At 39.0% G+C, this 25,553-nt stretch overlaps 1 protein-coding gene across 1 annotated transcript; it reads right to left on the reverse strand.

Moving 5' to 3' along the window:
- Positions 1 to 1,313: 1,313 nt before the first annotated feature.
- On the reverse strand, positions 1,314 to 25,074 carry Calb1 (calbindin 1). The gene is made up of 11 exons (XM_048420451.3): positions 24,889 to 25,074; positions 24,333 to 24,409; positions 20,805 to 20,879; positions 11,561 to 11,644; positions 11,400 to 11,456; positions 8,080 to 8,157; positions 6,010 to 6,065; positions 5,880 to 5,919; positions 5,701 to 5,754; positions 2,589 to 2,660; positions 1,314 to 2,249 (listed from the first exon to the last, which is right to left on the reverse strand). The coding sequence occupies exons 1-11, from the start codon at positions 24,965 to 24,967 to the stop codon at positions 2,136 to 2,138; spliced, it is 786 nt and encodes a 261-aa protein (XP_048276408.1). The 5' UTR covers positions 24,968 to 25,074; the 3' UTR covers positions 1,314 to 2,135.
- Positions 25,075 to 25,553: the final 479 nt, after the last annotated feature.

Here is a 25,553-nt window from a genome sequence, read left to right on the forward strand (position 1 = left end):
GTATGAAGGCACACATCTGTAATTCTGTTATTAGGGTGATTAAATCAAGAGGATCAAGAGTTCAAGACCAGTATGCACTACATGGTGAGACCCTGCTTCAGAAAAATGAACAGATGAATGAAGAAACACAACCACAAGAAAACATAAAATCAACATCAGAAGAACTACTACAATTATATTTTTCTATCTACCATTATCGTAAGAATGCCAAACTTGGTGTCATTTTAATATTTTATGTTTGAACAGCCATTTTTTTATAAATGAAATTTACAAGATCTTTGCATGTTCCTGTTGCTTTCAAGATCTTTCATGAAAAAAAATATGTGGCTAAATCACTTGCGGAAAAAGAACTCTCAAAATATTTGGATCTTCTGGGATTTCTTTGTTCTCAAAAACTCCCCATACCTCTAAGCCTTGTATCCAGTCATTCACTGAGCAAAGTTTTTATTAGAGTCCTTAGGCTAAAATGATTCAAGATATCTACATTTCTACCCTAATTGATGATAGATTACATACAAATTAACACTTTGGGGGAGAAACAAACAGGAGAGAGTAATGCAATTTTCTTTATTCTTAGTAGTTAATCAGTGCAATGCCACTGCTTCCAAATGCATCCTACAGCAAAGCCAGTCTGTTGTTCCCTCCCTACATGGGATATGAAGTTCTTTTTGTTTGTTTGTTTGTTTTGTTTTGTTTTTAGTGGTAGATCCCCTTTTTATTCATTTTTGAGAGAAAAGGCCCACTTTTTTGTTGTTGTTATTTTTAGGAACTAGAAAAAAGTGCCTAATAGGGATATTCAAGCTGCCCCAGGCCTCCATTAACTCTTTAGTGGCAACTATGAACTTCATAGACTCTGTCACTGGTTTTCACTTTGCAATAAAGAATCTAAGGTCATTAGTCATTATTTGCAACCTATAACCAGTATAGGCTATACTAGCTAAAAATATATGAAATTGAGCTACATGTGGGCCCATGAGGGTTTTAGATTATCATTTTCTAGATAAGATAAATGATTACACTAGCATTTCTCTTCTGATTCTATCTTGAACTTGTCTGAAACTCTAGAGATAGAAATTGAACTATTTTGAATGCTGATCTCAATATGAAATATAGAATCCACAGGATACACAAAAATTTTGATGAAATAACATTCAATAATCAGGTTGCTATGAATCTTACATTAAAATCAATTACATAGTAAAAATAGAATAGTTATAGCTAAAAAAAATATTTTCAGAGCCAATAGATACCCTTGGTGGAGGTGAACATTTCTACATAGAAAATCCAGGAAGTATGCAAACTAGACACCAGGATACTCAGTACATTGAATTTAATCAGAGAGTACACAGCGAATATGACATAAAACAGCAGTTTACTAGAATAATTGTCATCTGGAAACACATGAAAATAATTTAGAAAATGGGCTAACGTCACATTCTCTGGCAGTAGACTTCTTTGAAATATAGACATAAAATCAGACAGATGTCTGTGTCATCTGGCTCCCTTTCCTTGTCGCCAAGCCATCTTGAATCAATAGTGTGGTTTCTATTCAAGCAGTAGACATGTCAATGATCGGTAAACTAAATCTCTAGGGAGAACGTTTTATAATAAAGCCATAATTAACTAACTAGGGATTGATGTTTGGTGCTTCAGATGCAGAAGCACCTCCCCTCCACTAGATGGAAACAACATAGAAGTGCTTGGTGGGACAGTCCTATGATCGTCTAAAATAAAAGTACTTGGCTTGTTATGTGTTATTGTTCTACTCGGTGACAGTTGTGCATTTGCACACCCAACACTAGATTTTTTTGACAAGAATGCTGGTAGAATTTTTAGGGAAATCCAAATATTCAGCTGCATTTATGAAAGCAAAACCATGTTAGATTCATTTCTTAATTGATTGTACCAGCTGGCCTAAGCATGGACTTCCTTCTTTTCAATTATCTGGTTACAAAAACTGTACATTACAAACAGTATAGAAACAAGCAGAAAAGAATGTGCCACCCATCCTGGATAATTCTCTCTATGCAGTAGGATTTACAGATATAAAAGAAAAGTACAGCCTACTCCTTTATAGTGCACAGTTATGTTTTTAGATACAATGTATCACTAGCAAGTGGTTGTGGCCACCAACTCTAGTTGTCCCCAGCAGAGAGAATAAGAGCAAGATCTGTTCGGTAGAGCTTCCCTCCATCCGACAAGGCCATTATGTTCTTCTTGTATGTAGTAATATTATTAACATCCAGTTCCTGTATAGAGCACAGACAGTATTGCGATCCAATGAGATACGGAAGTTTGTTAACCCCTGGCCAGTGATAAAATGTGAGAAACTGCTGGTGACATCAACATTAAGAAAAGATTGGGGTAAATTTTTTTTGATAAAAAAAATAATCACCAGGTTGTTTTTAGCCCAAATCTGTTTGTCACAACTTACTGATTTGGGCTGGACTCAGTTTGAGTTAAGAATTAATGTCTGCTCCCGTTTCTCTGCAAAGTCTTTGAGTAGATTCCCACAACAGATGTGTGGTAGCTTCTGGGTAATTCCCTAAAGTCTGCTTAGGAAATAAACTGCACGACAACCGATTTACCTGTTTGTTCTTCTCACACAGATCCTTCAGTAAAGCATCCAGCTCATTTTCATCTATGTATCCGTTGCCATCCTGAGGGAGGAGAAATACGATGGTATACATTAGAAGTTAACTGTGGCCCTCAAAAAATCCGTCTCGGGGAGTGTCCTAACCGGGTGCGTCTGGCCCTTAACACAACTTTACCACAGTTGCAAAAAAAGGTGGGCACTTATACTAGTGAAATTGATCAAAACTTTCAAATCACTTTTGCATTTAATATTTCACTCTATGTTAGAAGCTTTTTCAGTTGGAATAAGTAAATGAAGCTAGACACATTCTTGTGGCAGAGGAGAACATTGTGGCCGATGGGAGATGTGGCTGGCTTCCTGTCATATCAGCAGGCAGCGTTATATAGCGCCTAGGTCCAGGTATAGAGAAATTAGAAGCCAAGGCATGAATGAGCAAACTCATAAGCAACCTTTTCTCATGCATGAAGTCCCCCCCTTTTTAAATGTGAGAAACCTCTGTGGGATGTTTCCCCTTACTTAACATCCATTCAGCTCTTCCTGGGAATGCCATTCTTGGCTCCCGTTTACAAGCCAGTCGGTGGCTGAGAGGATTTGACTCTGATTTCAGAGTCCCATAGTGGAAAGGTCTTAGGCTAGCATCCGAATAAGGTCATGTGGTGTGAGATATGATATAGCAGGTTTTCTGTGGAATGAATGAATCGGTTGTGTAATTTGTTGGTCATGATTTCTTTTTAATTATGAACCTTTAGTTTGGGGCTTTTATTTTCTTTTGGCACTTTCCCGGTTCTCCTCATGGGTGGAATTATAGACCAGAAAAAAAAAAAACTGAGGAGGAAGAAGTAGTAATATGATTTTTAAATATAGAAAACTCTCAAGATAAAAACATGGTGGCATCATTATGTAAATTAAGTATAGGCATAAAATATAGAAATCTGTATTTAAAAATCAGTTCTATTTCTACACATTAACAATAAACTATATGAAAGGAAAATAAAATCCCTTTTGCAATACACTAAAAGTAGAATAAACTACTTAAGAGTAACCTTAGCAACGCAGTGGAAACTCATGTGCACTGGCAGCTGTAAAATGCTGATGAGAGAAATCAAAGGCACAAACCGATGGAGAAGCACCTGTGCTTGTGGGTTGGAAGACTTAATACTTTTACCGTTAAAGTGTTCATACTATTTAGTTCTAACGATCAATGTGATTCCTTCCCAAACACCTGGGGTATTTTAAGACGAAATATGAAAGACACAACTAAAATTTATAAACAACCACAAAAGACCTAAATCTGAAATAGTTTAGAGGAAGAAAAGGATGAAAATGGAGGTGTTGGGCTGGTAGGATGACTCAGGGGCTAAGACAGGCTGTGGCGTGCTTTTCCTCCCCCAAACAAGCAAGCAAGCGAACAAACACACAAATATGAAAAAAAAGCAGCAGTTTCTGATTTCAAAAATATAGTACTTAGTTACAGTAGCTAAGGCAGTGTGGTAATTACTTACATACTGGTTTAAAAACTAATGGAATAGGAGAGCTCTGGAACTGGTCCACAGTTACAGTAACTAAAACAGTATGGTAATTACTTAGACACTGGATTATAAACTAATGGAATAGGACAGAGAGCTCCGGAATTCGTCCACATGCAGAGAATCAGCTGACCTTTCACTAGGAAGCTGACTATAAGGACAAGGATATTATCTTCAACAAAAATTATGGGGAAACTGTATCCAACTGCAAAAGGGGGAGGAGCTGGATTCCTGTCTTTCATATGGACAAAACTTAACTCAATGCAAATATTTCAGTCTAGAAGATACAAAACTCCTAGAGGCAGGTGTGGCGGTACACATCTTTAATCTTAGCTCTTGGAGGGTATAAGCAATAGATCTCTATGAGTACAGGGTCAGTCTGGTTCATATAGTGAGCTCCAGGACAGCCAGTATGGGATGCAAAACCAAAACCAGATAACATCAACAGAAACTGTTTAAATATAAAATAGGTGAAAACTTTATGATGTTAGTCTTAGCATCAAGTTTGTGGGTTATGAGCCCAGGGCACAGACAACAGGAAGATGGTGGAGCTCAGCATAAAAGCTGCAAAAACCATTCAGAGTGAAACGTGACCTTCAGCCTAGGAGGAGAGAGTTGTAAGCCATGTGTCACATAAGGCACTAAGGTCTTCCCTAAAGGAAATGTAATATTAAAATATGTAAGGAATATCTACAATTCAGCAGCATAAAGCCAATCTGATGAAAGAATGGGTAAAATGTGACCAGCTACTCCTTGAAGGAAGATATAAATGTCTAATCATCTTGTGAAAAGGGGATCAGTGTTCCTGACCATCACAGAAATGCAAGTTAAATCAGTTCACAGAGGCAAAAGTCGCTATTATCAGACAAACAAAGCAAGGCAGTGTTGGTGAGGATATGAAGAAATTGGAAACATTTGTACACTGTTGATGGAATATCAAAATGATACAGCAGGATAGTGTGATGGTACCACAAAAATTTTTAAAATAGAACTAATATATGATATATAATAAAACATCACAATTCTGTTTTTTTCCAGAAAGACCAGGATCTGTCTTGATGAGATATTAGCATTCCATGTTCATTGTGGTGCTTTTGTAATAGCTAAGATGTAGCAGCAGCCTAATATCCATTGATGAATAAATAAAGAATATGTACAAGGAGATCATGTATATATGTGCATATATACATACAATACTATATTAACCCACCATTTAAAAATGACACTCTGTAACGTATTATAATATAGGTACCTTGAGGACATATAAGGTGAAATAAGCCTGTCAGAGGAGGGCAGCTCTGTGAATCCACTTATAAAATGTTTCTACAACAGTGAAACTCATGGAAACAGCAGAATGGCTGATGTCAGGGAAGGGGAAGGGTGGAAGCGCATGGTCATCCATAGGTGTAAATTCTCAATTGTGTGCGGTAAATCGGTCTTACAGAACTGCTATGCAGTCTGCTTCTATAATTAATAAATATGATATTTTATGGTTAAAATCTTAAGAGGGTAGATTTCATGTAAAATTATCTTTGCAATTTTTTTGTAAAAGAAAAAAAGGAAAGAAATTACTTTTACCTGATCATATAACTCAAAAGCCTTATTGAACTCTTTCCCACACATTTTGATTCCCTAGGAGACAGGAGAGAGGTTCAGTTAAAACATAATCTGTATTTCAGCTTGTTTTTCTTGACAAATTTCCCACATTTTGACTTTTTAAAGAAAAACACTATTTATTGTAGAGAAAAGTCTACTACCTGGAACTTAAGAAGGAAATTCTCCTGCACTGGTAGTAACCTTTTGGGAGAACAACATTATATTAGTCGCTTGGAGTTTTAGAGGAGGACCCGTTTCTTCTACTAACATCTACGCAACCTCGAATCTTACCTGGCCATCTCTGTCAGCTCCAGCTTCCCATCATTATTTGAATCAAAGAGTTTTAGCTGAAAGACATTGCCAACATTGGGGCCATTGAGTTACGAATTACTGAAGGAAGGGACAAGCATTCAAAAATCAAACATCTTGAGTGCACGCAGCATGAGCGCTTGAACACTAAATTACATCCCCAGACTGTTTCACTTTTAAAGCAAAAAATTCAACAAAAGCAGTAAGTGGATAACAAGTCTGAGGTTTTTTTCTGAATCATTTCAAGTTGTTTTATTTTCCATTGGGAAATTTAACGATACCTCCTAACTCGGTAGTGCACTTGCATATCACATCCCGGGGTGTCCCTACATGTAAATACTCACGTAGGAAACATTCACACTTTTAGAAAGCAGTAAATAGTGTCAGAATGAGGGTAATGCGAACACTAAACATGCCAAATGTCATGTGTGTATGGAAAGGGCTATGGTAAAGTCAGTGCGTAAAGGTTTAGAAAGGTGTTTCCATGGGAAAAAGAAAGTACACTCTATGGCTTGAGGAGGTCTAAGAATTCTCTGTTGGAAGGACATCAGTGTTCAGGGCTCTTTACTGACATCGCATTTTGTAATCCATTGACCGTAACTGACCTAATATTATTGCACTCTCTACCAAGATACTGGACAACTAGATCACAGAGTATTGTGTCCATAGGGAAATGTTTCTTCACCTATATATTCAAATTTTAATTAGTTCTTGATTAATTTGTTTCCTGGATTGGAACTGGTTTATGACATTTAATCAGTTCTACTGGGCCAGTCCAACAGGGGGAAGCTCCCATCTGAGCCGTTTCTGAAAGGTGGCTTCAGACTCCTACCTGGAAAGGCAGTTTTACTTTAAATAGAATCCCTTAAGATTGAGACAAACCAGAAAATTGATAAATGTGGGTTATTGTTCAGTTCCCCAAAAAAGGGCCAGAGGAAGTTTAGGCCTTGCCTTCAGGACACTGCAAGAGCATCCCACCGGCTTGTTGCTGCAGCTGGAGCTGTACCCAGGAGTGCCGAGATGGACCGTGAACCTCAGCGCTCCTGACTAGAACAGGAACTCAGAAGATTGTCCCTCAGAGAGAATCCAACAGTGTAGAAGTAACATTTAATGATGTGTTTATTTAACCTACAGGGTAAGAACTCAATAACTTTACACTATGTAGAGAAAATACAAGCATATGTATTGCTTGCTATCCTATAATGTCAATCCCATAATGTGTTAAGATTCACTAATGACCTACTTGAAACAAAGTACGAATATTTACTTTGTCTAGAACCTCACTAATTTATGTGCATTAGGCACTTATGTGTAAGGAAGTTTTGTGGCTATATTGTTCATATTTTATAACAAATCTTGTTTATACAGTTATCAAAACATCAGGCTTAAGGTGCTTTGGATCTCATTCGTAATACTGATACTATATCCCTAAATAATAAAAATCAAAGGAGAAGAAACTCACTTTAAGAAATTTAATGAATAAAGTAGTTAGCAGCTTTCATTAGATTCTAGAAAAGTCTAAGGTTTTTTATTTTTTAATTTTTAAAATTTTTTTATTTTTACTTTTATTTATTTATTTTTTTGAGACAGGGTTTTTCTGTGGCTTTGGAGCCCATCCTGGAACTAGCTCTTGTAGACCAGGTTGGCCTCAAACTCACAGAGATCTGCCTGCCTCTGCCTCCCAAGTGCTGGGATTAAAGGCGTGTGCCACCACCACCTGGTGCTCTATTTTTTTTACATTATATATTTCATTCTTTCTCTGTCGTACTCAGACACCAGAAATTTCTATGAACAAAAGGTGATGTCATTTGTGTTTTATATATAAGTATAATGTGTATAAACTATACAACTTAGTAATCTGATTACTCAGACTTTTAAAGAAAAGTCTTTTTTTGAGGTATAAATATGATGCAGCTTTATCAGAAATGCTCATCTGTGGTTATGTGATGTTCAAGTCGTGATTTATTTATTCCATCCTGGGTAGCAAGACTTAACAAGAACACAATGTGTTCAATGAACTCTTTGGCCAAACCTTTTCCAGTTCAGTCTTACCATGAGGTCTGTGTACTCAGCTAGTTTTGTATCATCCACGGTCTTGTTTGCTTTCTCTAGTAGGTCCTTTAGAAAGTTCTGTTGAGAAAAAGAACACACAGAAATTTTCATGCCATTGATGATATATAGTCTGCAACAGAGCATACCTGGATGAACGCAAAGAAAACCTCCATGGCAGAGCCAGGTGAGGAGAGGATTTTGTTAGTCTGGTGGACCTTGTGGCATCCCAATAATGAAACTACCTTTGCAGGCACAATACCTGCCTCTTACTGAGACCCAATTTGTCCCAGTCAGAGCTGTGTTGTGCTCTTGTGATTACAATTAAAGGAGGATGTGGTTTTTGTAATGTAAAAGGATCTGAATTAAAACTTAATCAGTCCAATGGATGCCTCTCTTCACCCGTATCCATGTGCTCTTCTTGTTACAAGTGTAAGGCCCCGTCTGTATCTCTCTAGCCTGTGTGAACAATGTTCAGCAAGCTAGATGGAAATATAGCAATAATTTAAAATGCATTTCCTGCTGCATCCCAGGCCATGTTTCCCTATTAGTTTGCTGCTAGTGTTATGCTGTTCTCCAGATGGGCTGGTGGCTAGCTTTCTGCATCCCAGGATCTATAGGATCTTTGTTCAAATGCTTCCGCTGACGGTACGAACTACACCAGTTGGTAATATCAAATCCTTGAGGGACAGATGAATCATATGAAGGCAGAAATTAAATATGGGAAGGGTGAAAACAATGATTATTAACTCAGCAGGGGGGAGTGAGTTTGATTTTTGTTTTACGGAGATAAAAGCTTTGCAAAGCCTTGCCGTGTAAATGCTGTGTGAATGCTGAGGGCTGCAATCGCCTTTCATTTTCTCCACTGTTGTTCCTTTGTAACTCTTTGATTTCCTCAGGAAATGAATTAACACAGCTATGGAAGCTGAGCAGAGCCGGTGCCCAGAGTCCTGGAGGGCCGAGTTCCTTTGGAGCCTTCACAGCGCTCTGTCTCCTTGAAAGAGAACGTGCCCTGTCAGGGGGAGCCGGCTTCACAGTTTTCAGGGAAAAGCCCCTTTCTTGATTTGATACATTTACTTGATACATTTATTTGATACATTTGTTTCCACGTTGACCACTCTGCTTTAGATCCAAAGTGAAGCATAGAAAATTCAAAGTTATCTGGTGGGGGTGAGTTTTATTTTTGAGCCTTCTGAGTTTTTCTTTTTGTCAGAGATTAATTGGGTTAAAAAGCCTCATCAGACACTGAAATGGTGGTCACAAAAATAGCCGTGGAGAAACCTTGGGACACTAGGATTCAAAGTCGTGCCTGAGAGCAAGCGATGTTTTACTCTATTATGGATCTTAAAATTAGCTTTCTTTCCTTAAAATTAGCTTTCTTGAAAGATCCATTAAAAAAGAATGCCAACTTATCTTCAAAATTCTCCAGGGAGGGACTTCTATTTAGAATTTCCTTTCTGAGAATAGAATTTAGAACAAAGAGAGAGACTCGGGGGATATTTTGAGGTCAGTACTGAAGTGAGCTAAGGTTTTCATTACATACTGGATGAGTTTTTAAAAAGCATTCTTTTTGTCTAAAAGAGCAAAACCATAGCAGCTTCCCTGTCACCTTGCGGGATCTAGAAGCAGAGCAGTTTCTGAAAGACACTGTTTTGAGGAACTTTACATCAAAAAATGTTGGCTGCTGCTGAGTCTTCTGGCCATTTCGCAGTGGCACACACGGACCAGTCCAATCTCCAAAGTTCTGTCCTTAAACCATGCTGAATTATGATTAGGAAAGCAACACATCCATTTCCCTACAAAGCAGCTGCAGAAGCAGCTCACAGCGAGTGAAACTTGAGGCACACAGTGCTGTAGTGCTGTAGGAAAAAAAGGCTATTGATACCAACAGACACTCTAGGGCCAAGCCTAGGTTCTCTTCCTAGGCAGGTGTGTAATTGTGAAAAGTTCCCCAGGCATTCTGAAATCCTGTCTCTCTATATATTAGGAGTCATAGTAAACTGCCTTGCAGATTTCCTGAAGAATAAATACTGAGATGCATTTCAAACTCAGTACTGTGTCTGTGACATAGAAAACACACATTTGGGCGCTGAACAAATATTAACTTAAGCTTCCCCTTTAAAAATTAAAAAAGGTTGTTTTGTGTGCATGCATGTGTGACAGTGTGAGGGTGCATAGATGCTAGGGCACACATGTGCAGATCAGGGAATATTTCTCCTGCCGTCATGTGGGGTCCAGAAAAGCAAACGCAAGCTGTCAGGCTTGCTAGTGGATGCCTTAACTGATGAAGCCAGCATGCTAGCCCTTGCTTCCATTCAATCACTCCGAATTCTGAACTTAGAGGAAATTGGTCCCTTCTGACTAAGAGGTCTTCTGGTTGACCGGAAGAAACAGGGTGGGCGACTGGTTCCCACTGCTGAATTGAGTGTTATACATTTGTTATGCTCTGCACTTGGCAGACCACTGGGCAGTATCCGAGACTCCACAGTATCATTGCCCCTGCTTTAAAGGTGAAGTGAGGTAGAATAACCCGGCAATTTGTCCTGAGGTTGTGTTTGATTCAGAGTCCTTTTCCTTATATTCCTCTTCAACAAGACTTCCTCAAGACTTCTGTGAGATATGAACTGGTAGGTTTATTTTCATAATTTCAATTTTCTACATAGTTTTCTAGCTGCGTAATTTATGTGGCCAAGAGGCAGTAGGTCATAGGCTATGTCTAAGACCTTGGATCTGGATGGGTCTGGGATTAAACCTCCCAGACCTCTGTCTTGTTTCTGTATGGCCTTCAGTAGGTCTCAACTTTTGGCAGTTTTTTTTTGTCACTAGAGCAATGCCTATTTCCTATAATATATGCAAAGATGAAATAAATATGCATAAGGTACAACACATGTCTCTGTCATTTGTTTTTGCAAAGAAAAATCTATGGATTTGATATATAAAATAAAATTTCAGATTTCACTGGAGAGTGGTCGCCTATTTGGTGGGCATAGTTATCTACCTCTCTCTCTCTCTCTCTCTCTCTGTGTGTGTGTGTGTGTATGTGTGTGTGCATATGTATGTATGTATGTCTTATCATCCATCTGTCTTATGTAACCGTTTAGGAACACCACAGAGAATGCTAATTTCCTGCAGAATCTCAAGAAGCACTTGAAGTCTGTCTTTCGATCTGGTGTTTCGGTAATGATGTGAAGAGTGGGCGCAAATGCGGCACTTCTCAGCGTAAGTGTCTTTGGTGGGAGGTTTTTAAAAAAGCTATGAATCCCTTGGCAGTTCATGGCTGCATCTGGAAGGAGCCTGCTTGGCCTCAGCCTTGAGTCACTCACCTTGAGTTCCTCGGTTTCTATGAAGCCGCTGTGGTCAGTGTCATACTTTCTCCAAGTCTGCAGGCATGTGGAGACAGAAAATGAGGGTTAAGTCAATCTATGGAGCCCATCAACTTCCTGATTTTCAGCACCTGTCTTCCAGGGCGTGTGATTTTTTTTACCTTCATGAATTCCTCACAGGACTTCAGTTGCTGGCATCGGAAGAGCAGTAGAAAATTCTCTTCTGTGGGTAAGACATGAGCCAGCTGGGAAAGATGGGAAAACAGAAATGAGGAGCCTGGCATGAGGCTGGGCCATCACCTGCTGCTTCAGGTTTGCCTTAGTGTGTTCTTTGAGCAGTGATAGTGACTGAGAAAGTAGGAGCCGGTAAGTGTCAGCTGACTAATAGACTAGACAGATGTAGTCCACTACTCCTTTCTAATGCTTTGCTTCTAAGGTGAAAACACTGAGGCATGCTCCAATACCTACACCGTGAGGACCTGGCTGCCCAGTTGAAGAGATGGCTATTGTGGACCCATTTCCATGGGCTGCACACACAAGCAGGTGCCTCCTGAGGAAGCTCTGTACCACTGATCAGGTCTTGGCTCTTTCAGCATGCACAGAGTGGCACACACTATGCCTCTAGAGTTCATGGGATATGAGAAATTGCGAGAGACATGAATATAGGTGAAAAGAAGGAAGAAAAAAATTATACATATTTAATTCGGGAGAGAAACACAATGGAGGCGGACCAAACGCAACAGCAGAACAGCAGAAAGAGATAGAAAGGCACATCACCATAAACAGGGGGACCTAGATGTAAACAAGGACACTTTTAAATTGTGTCCCCTGTCAGAGTACATGTGCTGCTTGAATCCAGGGCTTAGGGCAATTTTTGTTTTTCACTGTTTGATTCTGTGACATTTCCCCTGAGATCTCATTCCCTAGCTTCAACACATCTCCCTCCCTCTCTCTCTACCTCTCTCTCCCTCCTTCCCTCTTTTGAGGAATAAGGAGCCACAGATCCCATTTTAAGACTAATATAATCTATTGCATGTGGAGAAGGAGGGAGCTGGATTGATGGCCCCACTGCCAACGCGACTTCTATTTCTGGGTCTGCTGCTAATGAGCTGTGGTCCCTGACAACTTCCCCAGCTGCCCTGGCCCTTAGTATCATTACTAGGAGAAGGAGGTGAAGGAGAAATGAATGTCCCTGACTCAAAGTGTGTGCTGTTGGAATGACGGACTCTTCACCACTGAAGAATAAATCTTTGCATCCAACATTTGACTCCTTTTCAGCAGTGGCTGAGTTCCCTGAAGCACAGACACACACCCTTATCCCTGGTACATAGACTTTAAACCTGTCTAGAACAGAGTTACTTAAATTTCTCCCATATATAAGCCTCTTTTCTGCTGAGAAAGTTTTACGTGACCCCAGGCATTCATAATGCAAATTTGCAAACAAACATTTATGAATAAGAAAACATAACAATTTAGTTTAAAGTAATTATTTTATATAATTTTATCATTTATTAAAGATGAACTAAAATGCTTTTATATAAAGATTAAATCTTGGCTGGATGTTTGATACTGCAGGGTGCAGACCATCTTCAGTCTTTGGAACTGATCCATCTGTGACAATTCCAAGAAGTACGGTAAAAGTGTCTACTGTGAGCAGTATTTCCCATAAATATGAAATATAAAATGGCACCACCATGTTTTTACATCATTACAGAAATTGTTGAAAACCTTGTCCTTATCCCAAACTAGAATTATCTTAACAAATTTTTGTGAAATTCAATTTGACAACTCTAACAGAAATCTTTAAAATCAAAATACTGCAACGTCATACAAAGATGTAATAAATTTGTTGCAGGCTGAGGAACGGCAGTAGGAAAGTGTTAGAAGTCTCTGTTTTCCGTAATTAGGCTATTCTGCTTCTCTAAGAGCAGCAAAGTTTGTGTGCACAGCAAAAAAGACTACAATTCACAGCACATGGCAGTCCTGTGGGGGGTGTGCCTGGCAATGCTTGCCAGTGTTGCCAGTGCCAGCTGAACACGTGTGGTCGGCACCAAGGCTGCAGTGAAGTTGTGCAAGGTGGGTGCTTCCGGGAACACCTGGGGTCATTATGTTCTTAATGCTGAATTAATTTTTGTTTCTTGTGTTCTTAGAAACCTTGTACCGTTAGCACATTGATGGTGACCCCTGTAGGTCGCTATCTCTGGTTTAAGAAACCGGGGTTGAAATTAACATTAAGGTCAGAAAGTGTTCGAAATGCTCAACTAAATCACCTACTTAAAAGTTTTTCAAACTTTTGGTCCCATTGAGGTTTGGAGTTTAATGTAAATCATCACTTCACTCTATGTGCAAGCCACCTCATGTTCCTTATAGCGGTGCAACATGTGCTTTAAAGTGTTCTGCTTTCAGATCCTTGAAAAAAAATCTCACATTACAACAGTCCCATAGTCCTTACTTATGGGGGTGACAACAAGGTGAAAGACAAAATAAATAAACCTTGCTAGAATATTTAGTAGGATCCAGTCAGAAAACATCTTAACTAAAAACTAATGCCACTAGTGTGGGTAGATGATAATGTGCCTAAAATGCGAAAATAGAGCTTTAGAGTTTGCCAGTGATTTTAGAAATTAAATCAGGTTTTAGTCTATATATACACTTATATCACTGTAGTGTGCGATTACATAAATTATGTATATGTAATATAATATATGTATATTTCAAGTATCTTAGTACTATGTTCAAGTCTTATCTGATCTTCATAGTTGATCGCTTTACCCATAAAATTGCGCCTCTCAGAAATAATACAGTCCAATGTAATTCAAATCACAAACTTTTAAATTGAGGATGCTGAGATTGAGAGATTTACCCTAGTGACTTGGAGACTCTGGAACTCAGTTAAATTTGATGACTTAGTAAATTAAGTCTGCAAAAATATGGGTGGTGGTGCATGCTTTTAATTCTAGCTCTCAGGAGGCAGAGGCAGGTAGATCTCTATGAATTCGAGGCCAGTCTGGTCTACAGAATGAGTTCTAGGACAGGTTCCAAAGCTACACAGAAACCTTGTCTCAATAAAAATGAAGTCCACACCACACTCCTTGATTATAGTAGTTAGATGACTGTTGCTCCTTCTCTCTTGGAATGCAAAGGAAGCACTTATTGGTGATTGCTACCACTGGCTGTGAGAAGCCATGCTTCTTTATACTCAATGAAATCTAGAATTCATCTTCTTCATGAGTTTTTCTTTCCTTTGCATCTGTATGTGGACCCATAGTAGAAAGTTACTGTAAGTGATTTTCATTATTAAAGAATCATTAGCAGGTTTCCCCTAAAGCTAAGGGAGAAGAGAAGAAAGGAGAGAGAGAACTGGATACGGAGAGGGTCTCGAAAGAGAGGAGAAACAATCATGCTCCTTAAGCCCAGTATATAATACTAAGGCATTCTGGAGAAGGATTCTTTAGGACTTCAGAGGGTGTGAAAAGGGAAGGGAGGAAAGACTTATCCAGGAGAGATGAGGATGAAGTAAGAAAATAGAAATTCTAGGTCATAAAGGATGAGGAAACATGTCAGTGATGAGACAAGTTGATGGTAGCAGTATATGTTAGAAGATTTAGTGTCATTCTGAAAGTCTGTTTGTGAAATGTCACAGCTGTTTAGGACTGGAATAGCCAATCTCAACTCTTCCTTTGCTTATTAATATGCAACTTTTAATGTTTGGAGTGGATCTCTCCCAGGCCATTTCAGGAGCTCAGAGAGGCCCACTCAGAGTCAATGGAACCCAGCATATTGGGTGCCTAGAGCATATGCTTGTGATTTCTTTTAAACTTAGAAATACTTCATAGACAGGAAATAGAGTCAACAACCTTCACTTACATCGTTTTCTATGCTACTTGAATTTTATAAAATATCTGTTGCCTTAAACTAAGAAATAATGATTTCTCTTAAAAAGTATACTTCTGAAAATTCACCAACTATTTAAAAGCAGAAAAAGCAAAAGAATATACTAGTAAGTAATGTTTAGATGCAAGATTAGGAAAGTTTACCCATCTTTGCTTTGTGAAGTTCATGTGACTCACATAATGACCAGAGATTTTTAGAATGTCAAATATAAAGAGAGTCACAGTCTCACACGCCTACTCCTCTTTGTTTTTTTCAGTACAAAGTTTCTCTGTGTAGCTCAGGCTATCTTGGAATTCACTCTGTAGATCAGGCTGACTTCAACTCGGAGATCCACTTGCCTCTGCCTCCTGCGTACTTGGATTAAAGTTGGGCACCACCACTTCCGCTGTCCTTTATGGATATTATAGATGCATAATTTTTGTGCATACTGTTTTGATCTCAATTATAAAAATATTGATTTTTATCTATATGCAAAGTGTTCTCTTTAAATCTAATTAAACTGTTAAGGTACTCATTATAGTACTATCTTATTTAAAAAAACAAATGAACTTTACTCACACAAAATATCATTGTGGGACAAAAAAGGCCATTTCAAATGCAATGCCTGTGTTTTGCTGATGTGTGCCTGGGGCAAATAGAAAGACTTCCTTTCCAAGGCGAATTCTACAATATTGTGGTCCTGTGTTGTCTGATGATCCTTTTGCCAATGCATAGTAATCATTATTCAAATTATTATTCACATGGATGTGAAGATTCTCATGTGTAGCAATTAAGACAAAGAAGGTCTAGGATGTGCCAAAGGTCTTTCCCAGAAGATGCTAGGCAGGACTGCTTTATTCTTAGATTTGCTAAGTTACTGATGTCCACAGAAATTCCTAGTCCTGCTTTCAAGATTGTTGGTAACTTTTTAGCCTTTGAGTCACCTGATTGCCCTTTCTTGAAGTCCCCAATCTTTAATGTGAAAAAATTCAGAAAAAAGTGAAGTGAAACAAGGGGATGAATGGAAGGCAAGACAGACAGCTGTGAATGCAGACCGAACCCTTAGGTCTTTACTTGTGGAACTGGTTGCTTAGCATTGACAGTGGAGCAACAAACTTCTTTCTACTTACCTGTGTCCTTGAGAATTTTCTAGACTATTTCTTTGCCTAACAACTGCATCGGTAAATATTTTCCTGATGCAATGAGTGATGCTCACGTCTAGCATCAGCTGTAAACCCAGGGAAGTAAAGTTCCCTTGGATGTGGTTCAGCTGATGCCCGGGCTGTGGATAGAGGCTGGAGTGAACCTTGAGAGATGCTATCCGAAACTGCTCCTGCTTCCAGAAATATTGTGCACTCAGCTGTACCTCGGAGGAACTGTCTGGGCTGAAGATGCCTATGCCTTCAAGGAGACTGCAGCCCATGGTTAAATCTCACAAAAGCCCTATCCTCCTGGTCAAAACTTGGGATTTCTGAAGTAGCACCCCACTTCAGAGCTCATTACAGAGAAAGCCTCCATTGAGGGGTGCAGCACCCCTCAGGCCAGGTGCTGTCTTTACTTCTGTAGCAAGTGATACCCAAGTACTTCCTAAGGAAACTCAGATCTGCTTCCTGGGAACTCAACCCTAAAGGAGTTTCACTTGCATTCTTTGCCTTTTCCTTTCCCTCCCTAGTGTAATATGGGACCCCTGCCTTATGCTTTAGAAAGAGTTGAAATTCTGGCCATGCCTTATCTGGATGTTGATTTGTAGGCCACTGTGTGGATTGCTGGTGATTCGTAGTTACTCCCAGTCAGACTCTCACAGGAAGACAGATCCTTTCAAAAGATCTTTCCCCCTAACAACTTCTAAGCAAAAGCTAGGTACAAAAATAAAGCCAAACGCTACGTGTCGGAGGAGTACCCATGGAGGGTGACTTCACAGAGAAACAAATAGCTACAACAGACACGTCAACATCCACGAGAACAGACTTCATCATATTTAAAGGTAGCTATGGGACATGTCACCTTTCCTGAGCATGTAAGACAACGATTTCTTTTTACATTTGGAAGCTGAAGGAGCCTTTTTTTTCCCGCCAATGAGAAGTGAACCCAGGGGATGTGGAAGGTAAATAGTCATGAACTTAAAAGTATTTGAGTTTAATAACTTGAATTTAATAAATTATGTAAGAAGGAGAAAGAAGCTTTTGGCATTTAGAACAATAGAGTAGGATTTTTAGTAACTCATTTCTGTATTTGGTGATAATGCCAAATATGAATACTAGGTTTTTACCGTGGTCTGTTTGTTTGACACGAATTATCTCATTTGGTGCTTGTGCTTGTAATAGACACATGAAGTTAGAACATAGTCATGCTTGCTCATAGTCCAGGAAGCAGATGTCCTGAGACTATTTTTATGTAGCTTGTAGTTGGAGGCAGTTTTGAAGTCAGATGGTCTAATAGTTTTGATTTTGAGACATTGATCCCTTACCATCAGTACCCTTTACTTGAAACAGTGTTTCTATTAACTCACTTTAAAAAGTCTGTCCAGAACAAAATTTCAAACTCTATTTTTCCACTAACCAGTTTCTTCAATTCTAAAATAGATAAGTATTTTGCCTGCCCCCAATAACCTCCTTGGCAAAATGTGCACACTTAAATCCCACTGTGGAAGACAGGAGACAGCCAGAGAAGTGTCTGCTTCCCTTCAACTGTTGTTTCAGTTTTTAGGTTAAAATAGCCTTTAGATCTATTCTTTTTTTCTGTGCACCCACTGACCTGGACAGATAGAACACTAAGTCTAGAGAGGCTGATAGGTTCCTACACATTGCCCAACCGAGCAGAGGGAAATCTTCAAGATTTGACATCTAGCAGAAGGAGGCATCCGTGTGTACTTCATGTGAGACCTAGAGAAAGGAATTCCATGACCTGCTAAGCCATTCAGTCTCCCTCCTTAATTATTTTAATGGACCTTCTTTACAGCAGAACTATATTAGCCTGAATAAATATAGAACATTTCTGATTGCCATGGTAGTCATTAAGTTATCTCAAATTATCAATGCTCCACTTTGGAGTTCATATTAACAGTCTTGTTATTTCTGAGCCATCTTCATGTGCTTTTTAAAATCTTTTACGGTGATTAAATTAACACATTCAGGATATTAGACATATCAACATCTTTTTCCCTTGAATATGTGTAGGTAAAAATACACGTTATGGAAAGTGTCAGTTTATTGTATCAGGTCAGAATATTGAAAATTAGGTACTGAATTTCCTTTCTTTTAATTCAGTTGGGTAGTTCCCACAGGGAAGCAGATTACTGCTTGCTTATTAGTTTCCTTTGATTAGACTTCAATGAGCCCTGGAGTCTAACTATTAACAGAGTATAACATACAAGTCAATTCAACCCCTTTCTGTGAACACTAAGGCAGAGTGTACTGGCTAAGAAGGAGATTATGAGGTACTTGGGAAGGCTTTTTATACTGGAGTACCATGCAACATGCGGGATTTCTCAGCAGGGAAGATCGCGTATCAAGTTGGATATGGGATAAATTGCATTTAGCACAACCTTCTGGTGATACTAGAGGGCAAACCGTGAGGGCACACATTCCCCACGGTCTTCCTGTTTTCTGCAACATTTTACTTCTTTTTCCTAGGCGTACCTCAAAGACTTGTCTTTTTTCGTCTCTTACTTAGCTACCCGGGACATGCGTTAGGAACCACTGCAGCAAACTCCTTCCTATTCTTCCGTTTTTAAATTCTCTTCTCTTTAGAGAATCTCTTTCAGCTGCCTCCTCTAAAATCTTGGCCAATAACTGATGAGGGCTCACAACTGTACGGTGCACAGTGTCGTGAAGCTATGTTGTTTGGCAGGTTTGCTATTCTTTCTCTCTTTATTCATCTTCTTTTGCTTCCATTTTTTTTTATACACACAAACCCCTTCCTACCTAACAGTTCTTATCTCTAACTTGTGGAGACTGCATTTCACCATATCTTAAGACAGCACATCTGCTGAATGCTAACTTCTCATCCACATGAAAGTTGAAACATTATGTCTAAAAGGGTTCGACTGTATCACACACAGCATAATCTGTATCCATCTATTCTACCTATTTAAAAATGTAACACTTTGTGAATAGACCCCATTCTTCTACTACATAACCTTACAACACCCAATAAGTGACTTATAATAAATAATTGAGTCCATTGGAAGGCTTCAAGGTGGAATTGCTAAATATAAGATGGTAATCTTCCTTCAACTGGAATTATAAAGCACTCCAAATTCTGAAATTGCCAGTTTAGAAGAATCTTTTATATTAGACTTTCAAACTAGTTTTGAGTAATTATTTATCTCATTTCACTTACATTCTTAAGCATAATTTTATTATTCTTGTCTTGATTAGTCGGCCTCTGTGTCAGAAGTAAGTTCAATGACAGTTATCTATTTAGACAGTAATGAGCTGTGCACAGGCAAAAGGGGGAAGCATATACTCCAGGGAGAAGTTTTAATTACAAAGATAATAATAGTCTCCCCACCTCACTCTACTTGTAGTATGTGTTTAAAAATCTGTATATTTCACACTGGCACCACAAGTGTCCTAATAAGATCAATTATTTGGAAACCAGGTTAATTTTCTAAATAAAAAGTGAACCATCACAAACTTTTGAAGGCCAAGGCACTTCAGAACTGAAGAGACTGAGAAGGTTTTATGAATATAATCATGACTGTGATATTTCATATTTCAAAATATGTTCCTAGTTATTTTTCTAGATAAAGCTTTCTACCAAGATTTTGATAGGTGACGGAGCAACACAGAGCTGAGGTATCACCAACAGATGGAAGGGAAGCAGCAACTAGTTTGCAAGTAGAGACAAGAGATGGAAAAATAATTGATTTCCTTTCCTTGAGTTATAGACATACTTGTTGTATTAAAGAGAAAAAAGTCACTGTCAAAAGGCAAGATTTGCCGTTCACTGCTTTAATTTCTTCAAATGTGTACCTGTACCAGACTGTGAAGTGTTCACTCACAGTAGGAAAGTCCCCATGCTTTTGATAGGGCACCTCTGTCAACATGAAATAGAATTTCAGAGACCAGGGTGCAGTCTTTGGCCACGACACCTTCACAGCACTGAAAACATTTAGTTTTAAAACATTACAGAAAGTTTGCCCTGCTAAACATTAACAAATTAATTGGGTACTCGGCCACTGTGCTGAGTGGGTATGGGGTGGGCAAGGCAGAGCACAGGAGTGTGGGGTGGGCAGTGCTCACCCAGAAGATGGGATTTGCTCGTTTCACTAGTGTCAGTGACAGGACTGGGAGAGAGACAATGTTTCTCTTCTCAGTCTTTTTGACAATGATTTTAATCGAGGACTGGGACCGCATTAAACTCTTCAGCTTCTTCTCAAGTTTCTGCCATCTTAATTTGGTGTGTTGAAAGAAAAAGATAGGATGTTGACATTGAATGGCCTCTGTGTGTGAGTTACACTTGACTTACTCTATAAATTGCAGAGTTGCTGTTCATTCATTAAATCAGACAAACGCTTAGGTTTCTTACCTCTACGATTCCTATTTTTCCATCATCTCTCTGCCCGTACTGATCCACAAAGGTTTTCATCTCAGGCGATAACTCCTAAAATAATAATAAAAAATCAGGTAAGATGTTTGTGAAAAAATGTTCTTGTAATGATGTTGATAAGTCACTGCAAAGAAAAATGAAAATTGAAACAGAATAGCTGTTAATATACTTTAAAAAGCTTGCTTTATGGAAGGTCTTACTTCATTTTTCTGCACAGTTTTGTCATATAGCATCTCCTTATTTTAACACAGTATCTTGTCTATGGGTGGTGGAGTAGGCATTTGGCTTGGACAAGAGAAATATGTATATATGAAGGGGCCCTGTTTGTGGGCAATTAATCTTTTGGGCTTGAAATAGATGTATGTTCATTACATACAATTAGAAAAATGTTGGGAGAGAAGTGTGAGGGAAGAAAATGACCTAACAAATTTGTGTTTCACTAGGAGCTGGGCAATACTGAAGACCATATTTTAGGCCACAGATTATATGTGTCTGATCTTTGCCTCTCCCAGGACCATAGGAAGCAATTTTCCAAGCTGCCCTGGTTTCCCCTTTCCTCAAAGTATTATTTTCCCTCATATTTTGTATAATAAAGAGTGCTTTGGAGTGACAAGTGCTACCTTCTCTTTTGACTTTCCTTTTTGCGTCTCTTTACATATTGACATATTAGAAAGTTATGAATTATAAGGTATTTTAGCTTTTAACACTTGGGTCTTAAACAAAGCCCAATTAAAGTGTCTCTGTGACATGAACTGGTCTATTTAAAATAGGCCAGTTGTTACTAATACCCTATTCCATCTCTTTGAGAAAGCAAATTAAGGTCTCGATTTTCACCGTAATGAACAGTGTCAACCACACAAGTTTATGGTAGATAGCTTGTCTAATACGATCTGGGCCACACTGAAGCTCTAAAGCACTAAGACTAGCACTTAGCCTTTAGAAATAATTGTAAATATACAATAGAACTAAAGTAGCAAGCAACAATAAATTAATTTAATTACACTGTGATCCTGAAAGAACCCTTGTACTGGGGATACTTTTCAATTTGCATCTATCAAATTCTGTTACAGAAGCAACTATAAGAAAATGAAAGTGTCTGGCTCAACAGTGTCAAGCAAGGGAATAGCAGTTCCAGATTTTTCATGTACCTCTAAGTGAACAAAACCAAAGTTGTGTTATTAAATATTAAAATGATATGACATTACTGGTTCTAGAAGCAGACTTGATATGTAGCTTGGGAAGTTGCTGGGTGGCAAATGGGTTGTAATATGTGTTTTAAGTAGCGAGGAACATGTATAATCAGTACCATCAACTGAAGACTCATGAAGATGAGAGTAAATGCAAGATGAGACCTTGTTTAAACAGGAGAGTGAGCTCAGAAATGGTCTCCTGGGCTATCATATTCACTTGATGGGAAGGTGAAATTTCACATTATGATGATGAACCAAATAAATGCTTCTCTTTGTCTCTCTAAGTCAGGATATGAGAAGAAGTCTGGTTTATCAGGTCATCACGTGTGGTTTTTAAAGAAAAGAAATATATAAAAGTAGGTTTACGGTAACAGATCACTAGTATAAGTGAAACGTGTCCAATATATCTGAACTCTTAATCTAGATCTTAATTTAGAGTTTTTAGTTATCCAACCAAAGTCTGTTACATAATCCATAAAAATATTCGGATATCAAGGTATTAAGCAACTTAATATGACATATGCTTTTGCAAAAGATGAGTCTTATCAAATTATAATTTGATTACAGCTTCTTACAGATCAAAATCAAATTAGGCAGCAGAAAAAATAAATAAGTTTAAACTCTGTAACTCCCACTCGAACTCTGCTTTGTTTTTTGTTTTTATATTTTTAAGTATATATATTTATATTTACAGAAAGTAGAAGTGTTAAAGTGAGGAGGAAAAAATCTACAAAAAACACAGAGCTCATGAATATTTGTATTTATAGGATGGAAGTAAATCTCTAGTAATACTAAAGTTACTTCTGGAAAATTGAAATGTGTTCATTTAGCTGTTAGAAGCACCATCCAAGGTTGTAATTATAATTTCTATGAGAAACAAAACTTTCCATAGGTGTTTACTCTATTTTAAGTGAGGAAGGAAATTACTTTAGTCTCATTAGCTAGGACCCAGAGGCCCACAGTGGTAGAATTACATGGGTTTATTTGCATAGTAACACACATGGTGAAAATGGGGCAAAGTGCATAGAAGACATCTTTATTGGATCTCATTCTATTACACTTTCAGATTATACTGTATTAAACTTGAGCCAAAGACTCCCCGGAGCATGATCTGGTTTAAAGTCAGTCTGGCAAGATTTTAGTGACTTCATAGTCTGCTTACATTAGAGTACATTACAACCTTGTGGAATTTCCTTCTGATATGTTGTATAATGATGCCTATTATACAAATTTCACCATAGACAGAAGAATAACAAAACAACAAACATAGTCCTGTTAGTACATCACACCCCCCAGCATTGAAAATGGTGGCATGATATATGATATCTAGGAATGATATGGATATCATCTTCAATGTAAAAATTTATTTGTAATCGTAGTCTAAGAGATGAAGAACATTAATATTTAATTACTCCAAATTCAACATTGCTTTCTGAAAGGCAGTCTAACATAAATGTCAACGGACCTGTAAATTTCTTAACCTGTTCTCCTTCATACAACATCTCATATGCTTAAAAGCTGGCTGGATACATTTCATTTTTATGTTGACATCATCCTTTCCCAACAAATACATTTGGCCCAAAGGAATTAATTTAAAACCAATAATTATCACTTTTCTAACCAATGGTTTAAGACAAAACTATAGCTTTTAAAGAATCATTTCTAATAGTTTCTCAACAGAATTTTTTTCTTTCTACAATACATTGAATTCTTAAAATGTTTTGTTTTATTGCTTTCCTAATTTTGGAGTTTCTTTCCAACAAAAAAAATAAAAAAAATGTTTCTTGCCAAATTCTCACTCACACTTGTGTTACAAGTTGGTTATCTTTTCTCAGGGATAAGGGTGAAGGCAAGCTGTTTCCTTAACCCCCATCCCCCAGCTACACCGACATCGCAGCAAAAATTGGCACTAGAAACTGCAGATCTGCTCTTGGCCACCAAGGGGCAGAAACGTATTTCTACCCCCAACTTAGCGTCTAGGAAAGAGAAGTCAGAAATCACCCAACCAACTCAGCGATACAGAAGCACATCTGATAAAGGTCTCACACATCAATGCTCCCTTTTAAGACCTATTAAGGAAAAGACGGATATAGACTACATATGTCCGATTTAAGACAACAGGGACTTTTTTTAGACTCCCCTACCCTGCACACACACACACACACACACACACACTTTTCCTCCTGACGCAATTTGGAAAGAGGTTCTTTCTCGCCTTTCTTAGTAAGTCTTGTCTTTCGCCCACCAAACCTCGTTCACGAGAGACAAGAATAGGTATGTTTTAGGGGTGAAGGGTCTTTCACAAGCCCAAGCCTACCAATCCAGCCTTCTTTCGCGCCTGCAGAAGCTCCTGGATCAAGTTCTGCAGCTCCTTTCCTTCCAGGTAACCACTTCCTGCAAAGACAAAGAGGCACCCAGGTGTCAGATATCTGTCTAAGTTTCTTCTCTGTCCTTTCCAGGATAGCTGTCCTGGGAGACTATGTAGCCTGAGCCCTGATTAATCAGCAATGGGTCCAGCTGCTGCAGCGTTCCCCTGCCTAAGAAGTGTCAAACTTCAACCACATTGAGGGCAAAGGAGGAGAGTGGGAGTGTTGGGGGAGTCCTTGAAACTTTTGGGGGACAGGGTTTCCCAATTTTTGCTATCTGTCCTACCATTGTTGTTCCTAGAAAGGTGAACGCTTACAGCGTGGGGGTGCCATACAAGCAATGCAAACTTCCAGGCTGATGGGTCGTCAGCCACGGGTGGAAAGACAAGGTTGGGCAGGGTGATGGAAGAGAAAAGGACCCTTAAGATGAAGAAGATCAGTGGAGCGAAGGGCAGGGAAGGGAGGAATGGGAATGGGTCTTGAAGGGGTTAAAAAGAAAATAATCACCGTCAGCGTCGAAATGAAGCCAGATCTCGAAAAACTGTGAGGCTGTGATCAGGGATGATTGCAGGTGGGATTCTGCCATGGTGCAGGGGCGAGTTATCTATCAGAGCGCTGAGCGGGAACCTCAGGGCGAGAGGGCAGCGCTGGCTGAGCTGGGCGCGGCGCGGCGGGCGCTGTCCGCGGTGCTGCTTCGTTCGGGCGTCCTCCGGAGTTCTCTGCACCCCGCACCCAGTTCTCCGTATTTATCCCGCCGGCCCCAGGCCGGGCCACGCCTCCTCCTGCCTCCCTTTCCTAGCTCCCGCCTCTTGTTCTCGCCAACCTTTCCCCTCCCCTCCAGATTTCTCTCATCCCTGGAAATAGATGGAGCTGGAGTTTTGGAGTCAAGGAAGCAGCAGGTGGTGGGGATAACTCGCTTAGATTCCTTTCTCCTCACAGTCCGCTGGTCCAGGGAAACTCAGTCCCCCTTTACCTGGTTTGATTTACAGATGGAAGGGAAAGCTGATGGGGGGGGGGGTAAACCACGTTGGTGGTGATTATGGTTGCTTATTGTTTATCCAGGCAGTCTAGTATTTGTTTGGACAACATTAGACTGCAAGGTATTAGTTTAATTTGATTAATGTATACGATGGGCTGGACAGTCTCAACAGTGCCTCATTTTGTGCTAACGA

This window comes from Myodes glareolus, chromosome 16, assembly GCF_982192425.1.
Source record: "Myodes glareolus chromosome 16, mMyoGla1.1, whole genome shotgun sequence".
In the NCBI taxonomy this organism is placed as follows: domain Eukaryota; kingdom Metazoa; phylum Chordata; class Mammalia; order Rodentia; family Cricetidae; genus Myodes; species Myodes glareolus.

Coding starts and splice junctions, on each gene's coding strand:
- Calb1 (XM_048420451.3), bottom strand. CDS start 24,967: ATGGCAGAATCCCACCTGCAATCATCCCTGATCACAGCCTCACAGTTT. Junction 11,457..11,560: donor CCTGTGAGGAATTCATGAAG/GTAAAAAAAATC, acceptor ACATGCCTGCAG/ACTTGGAGAAAGTATGACAC. Junction 2,250..2,588: donor TGTGTGAGAAGAACAAACAG/GTAAATCGGTTG, acceptor TGCTCTATACAG/GAACTGGATGTTAATAATAT.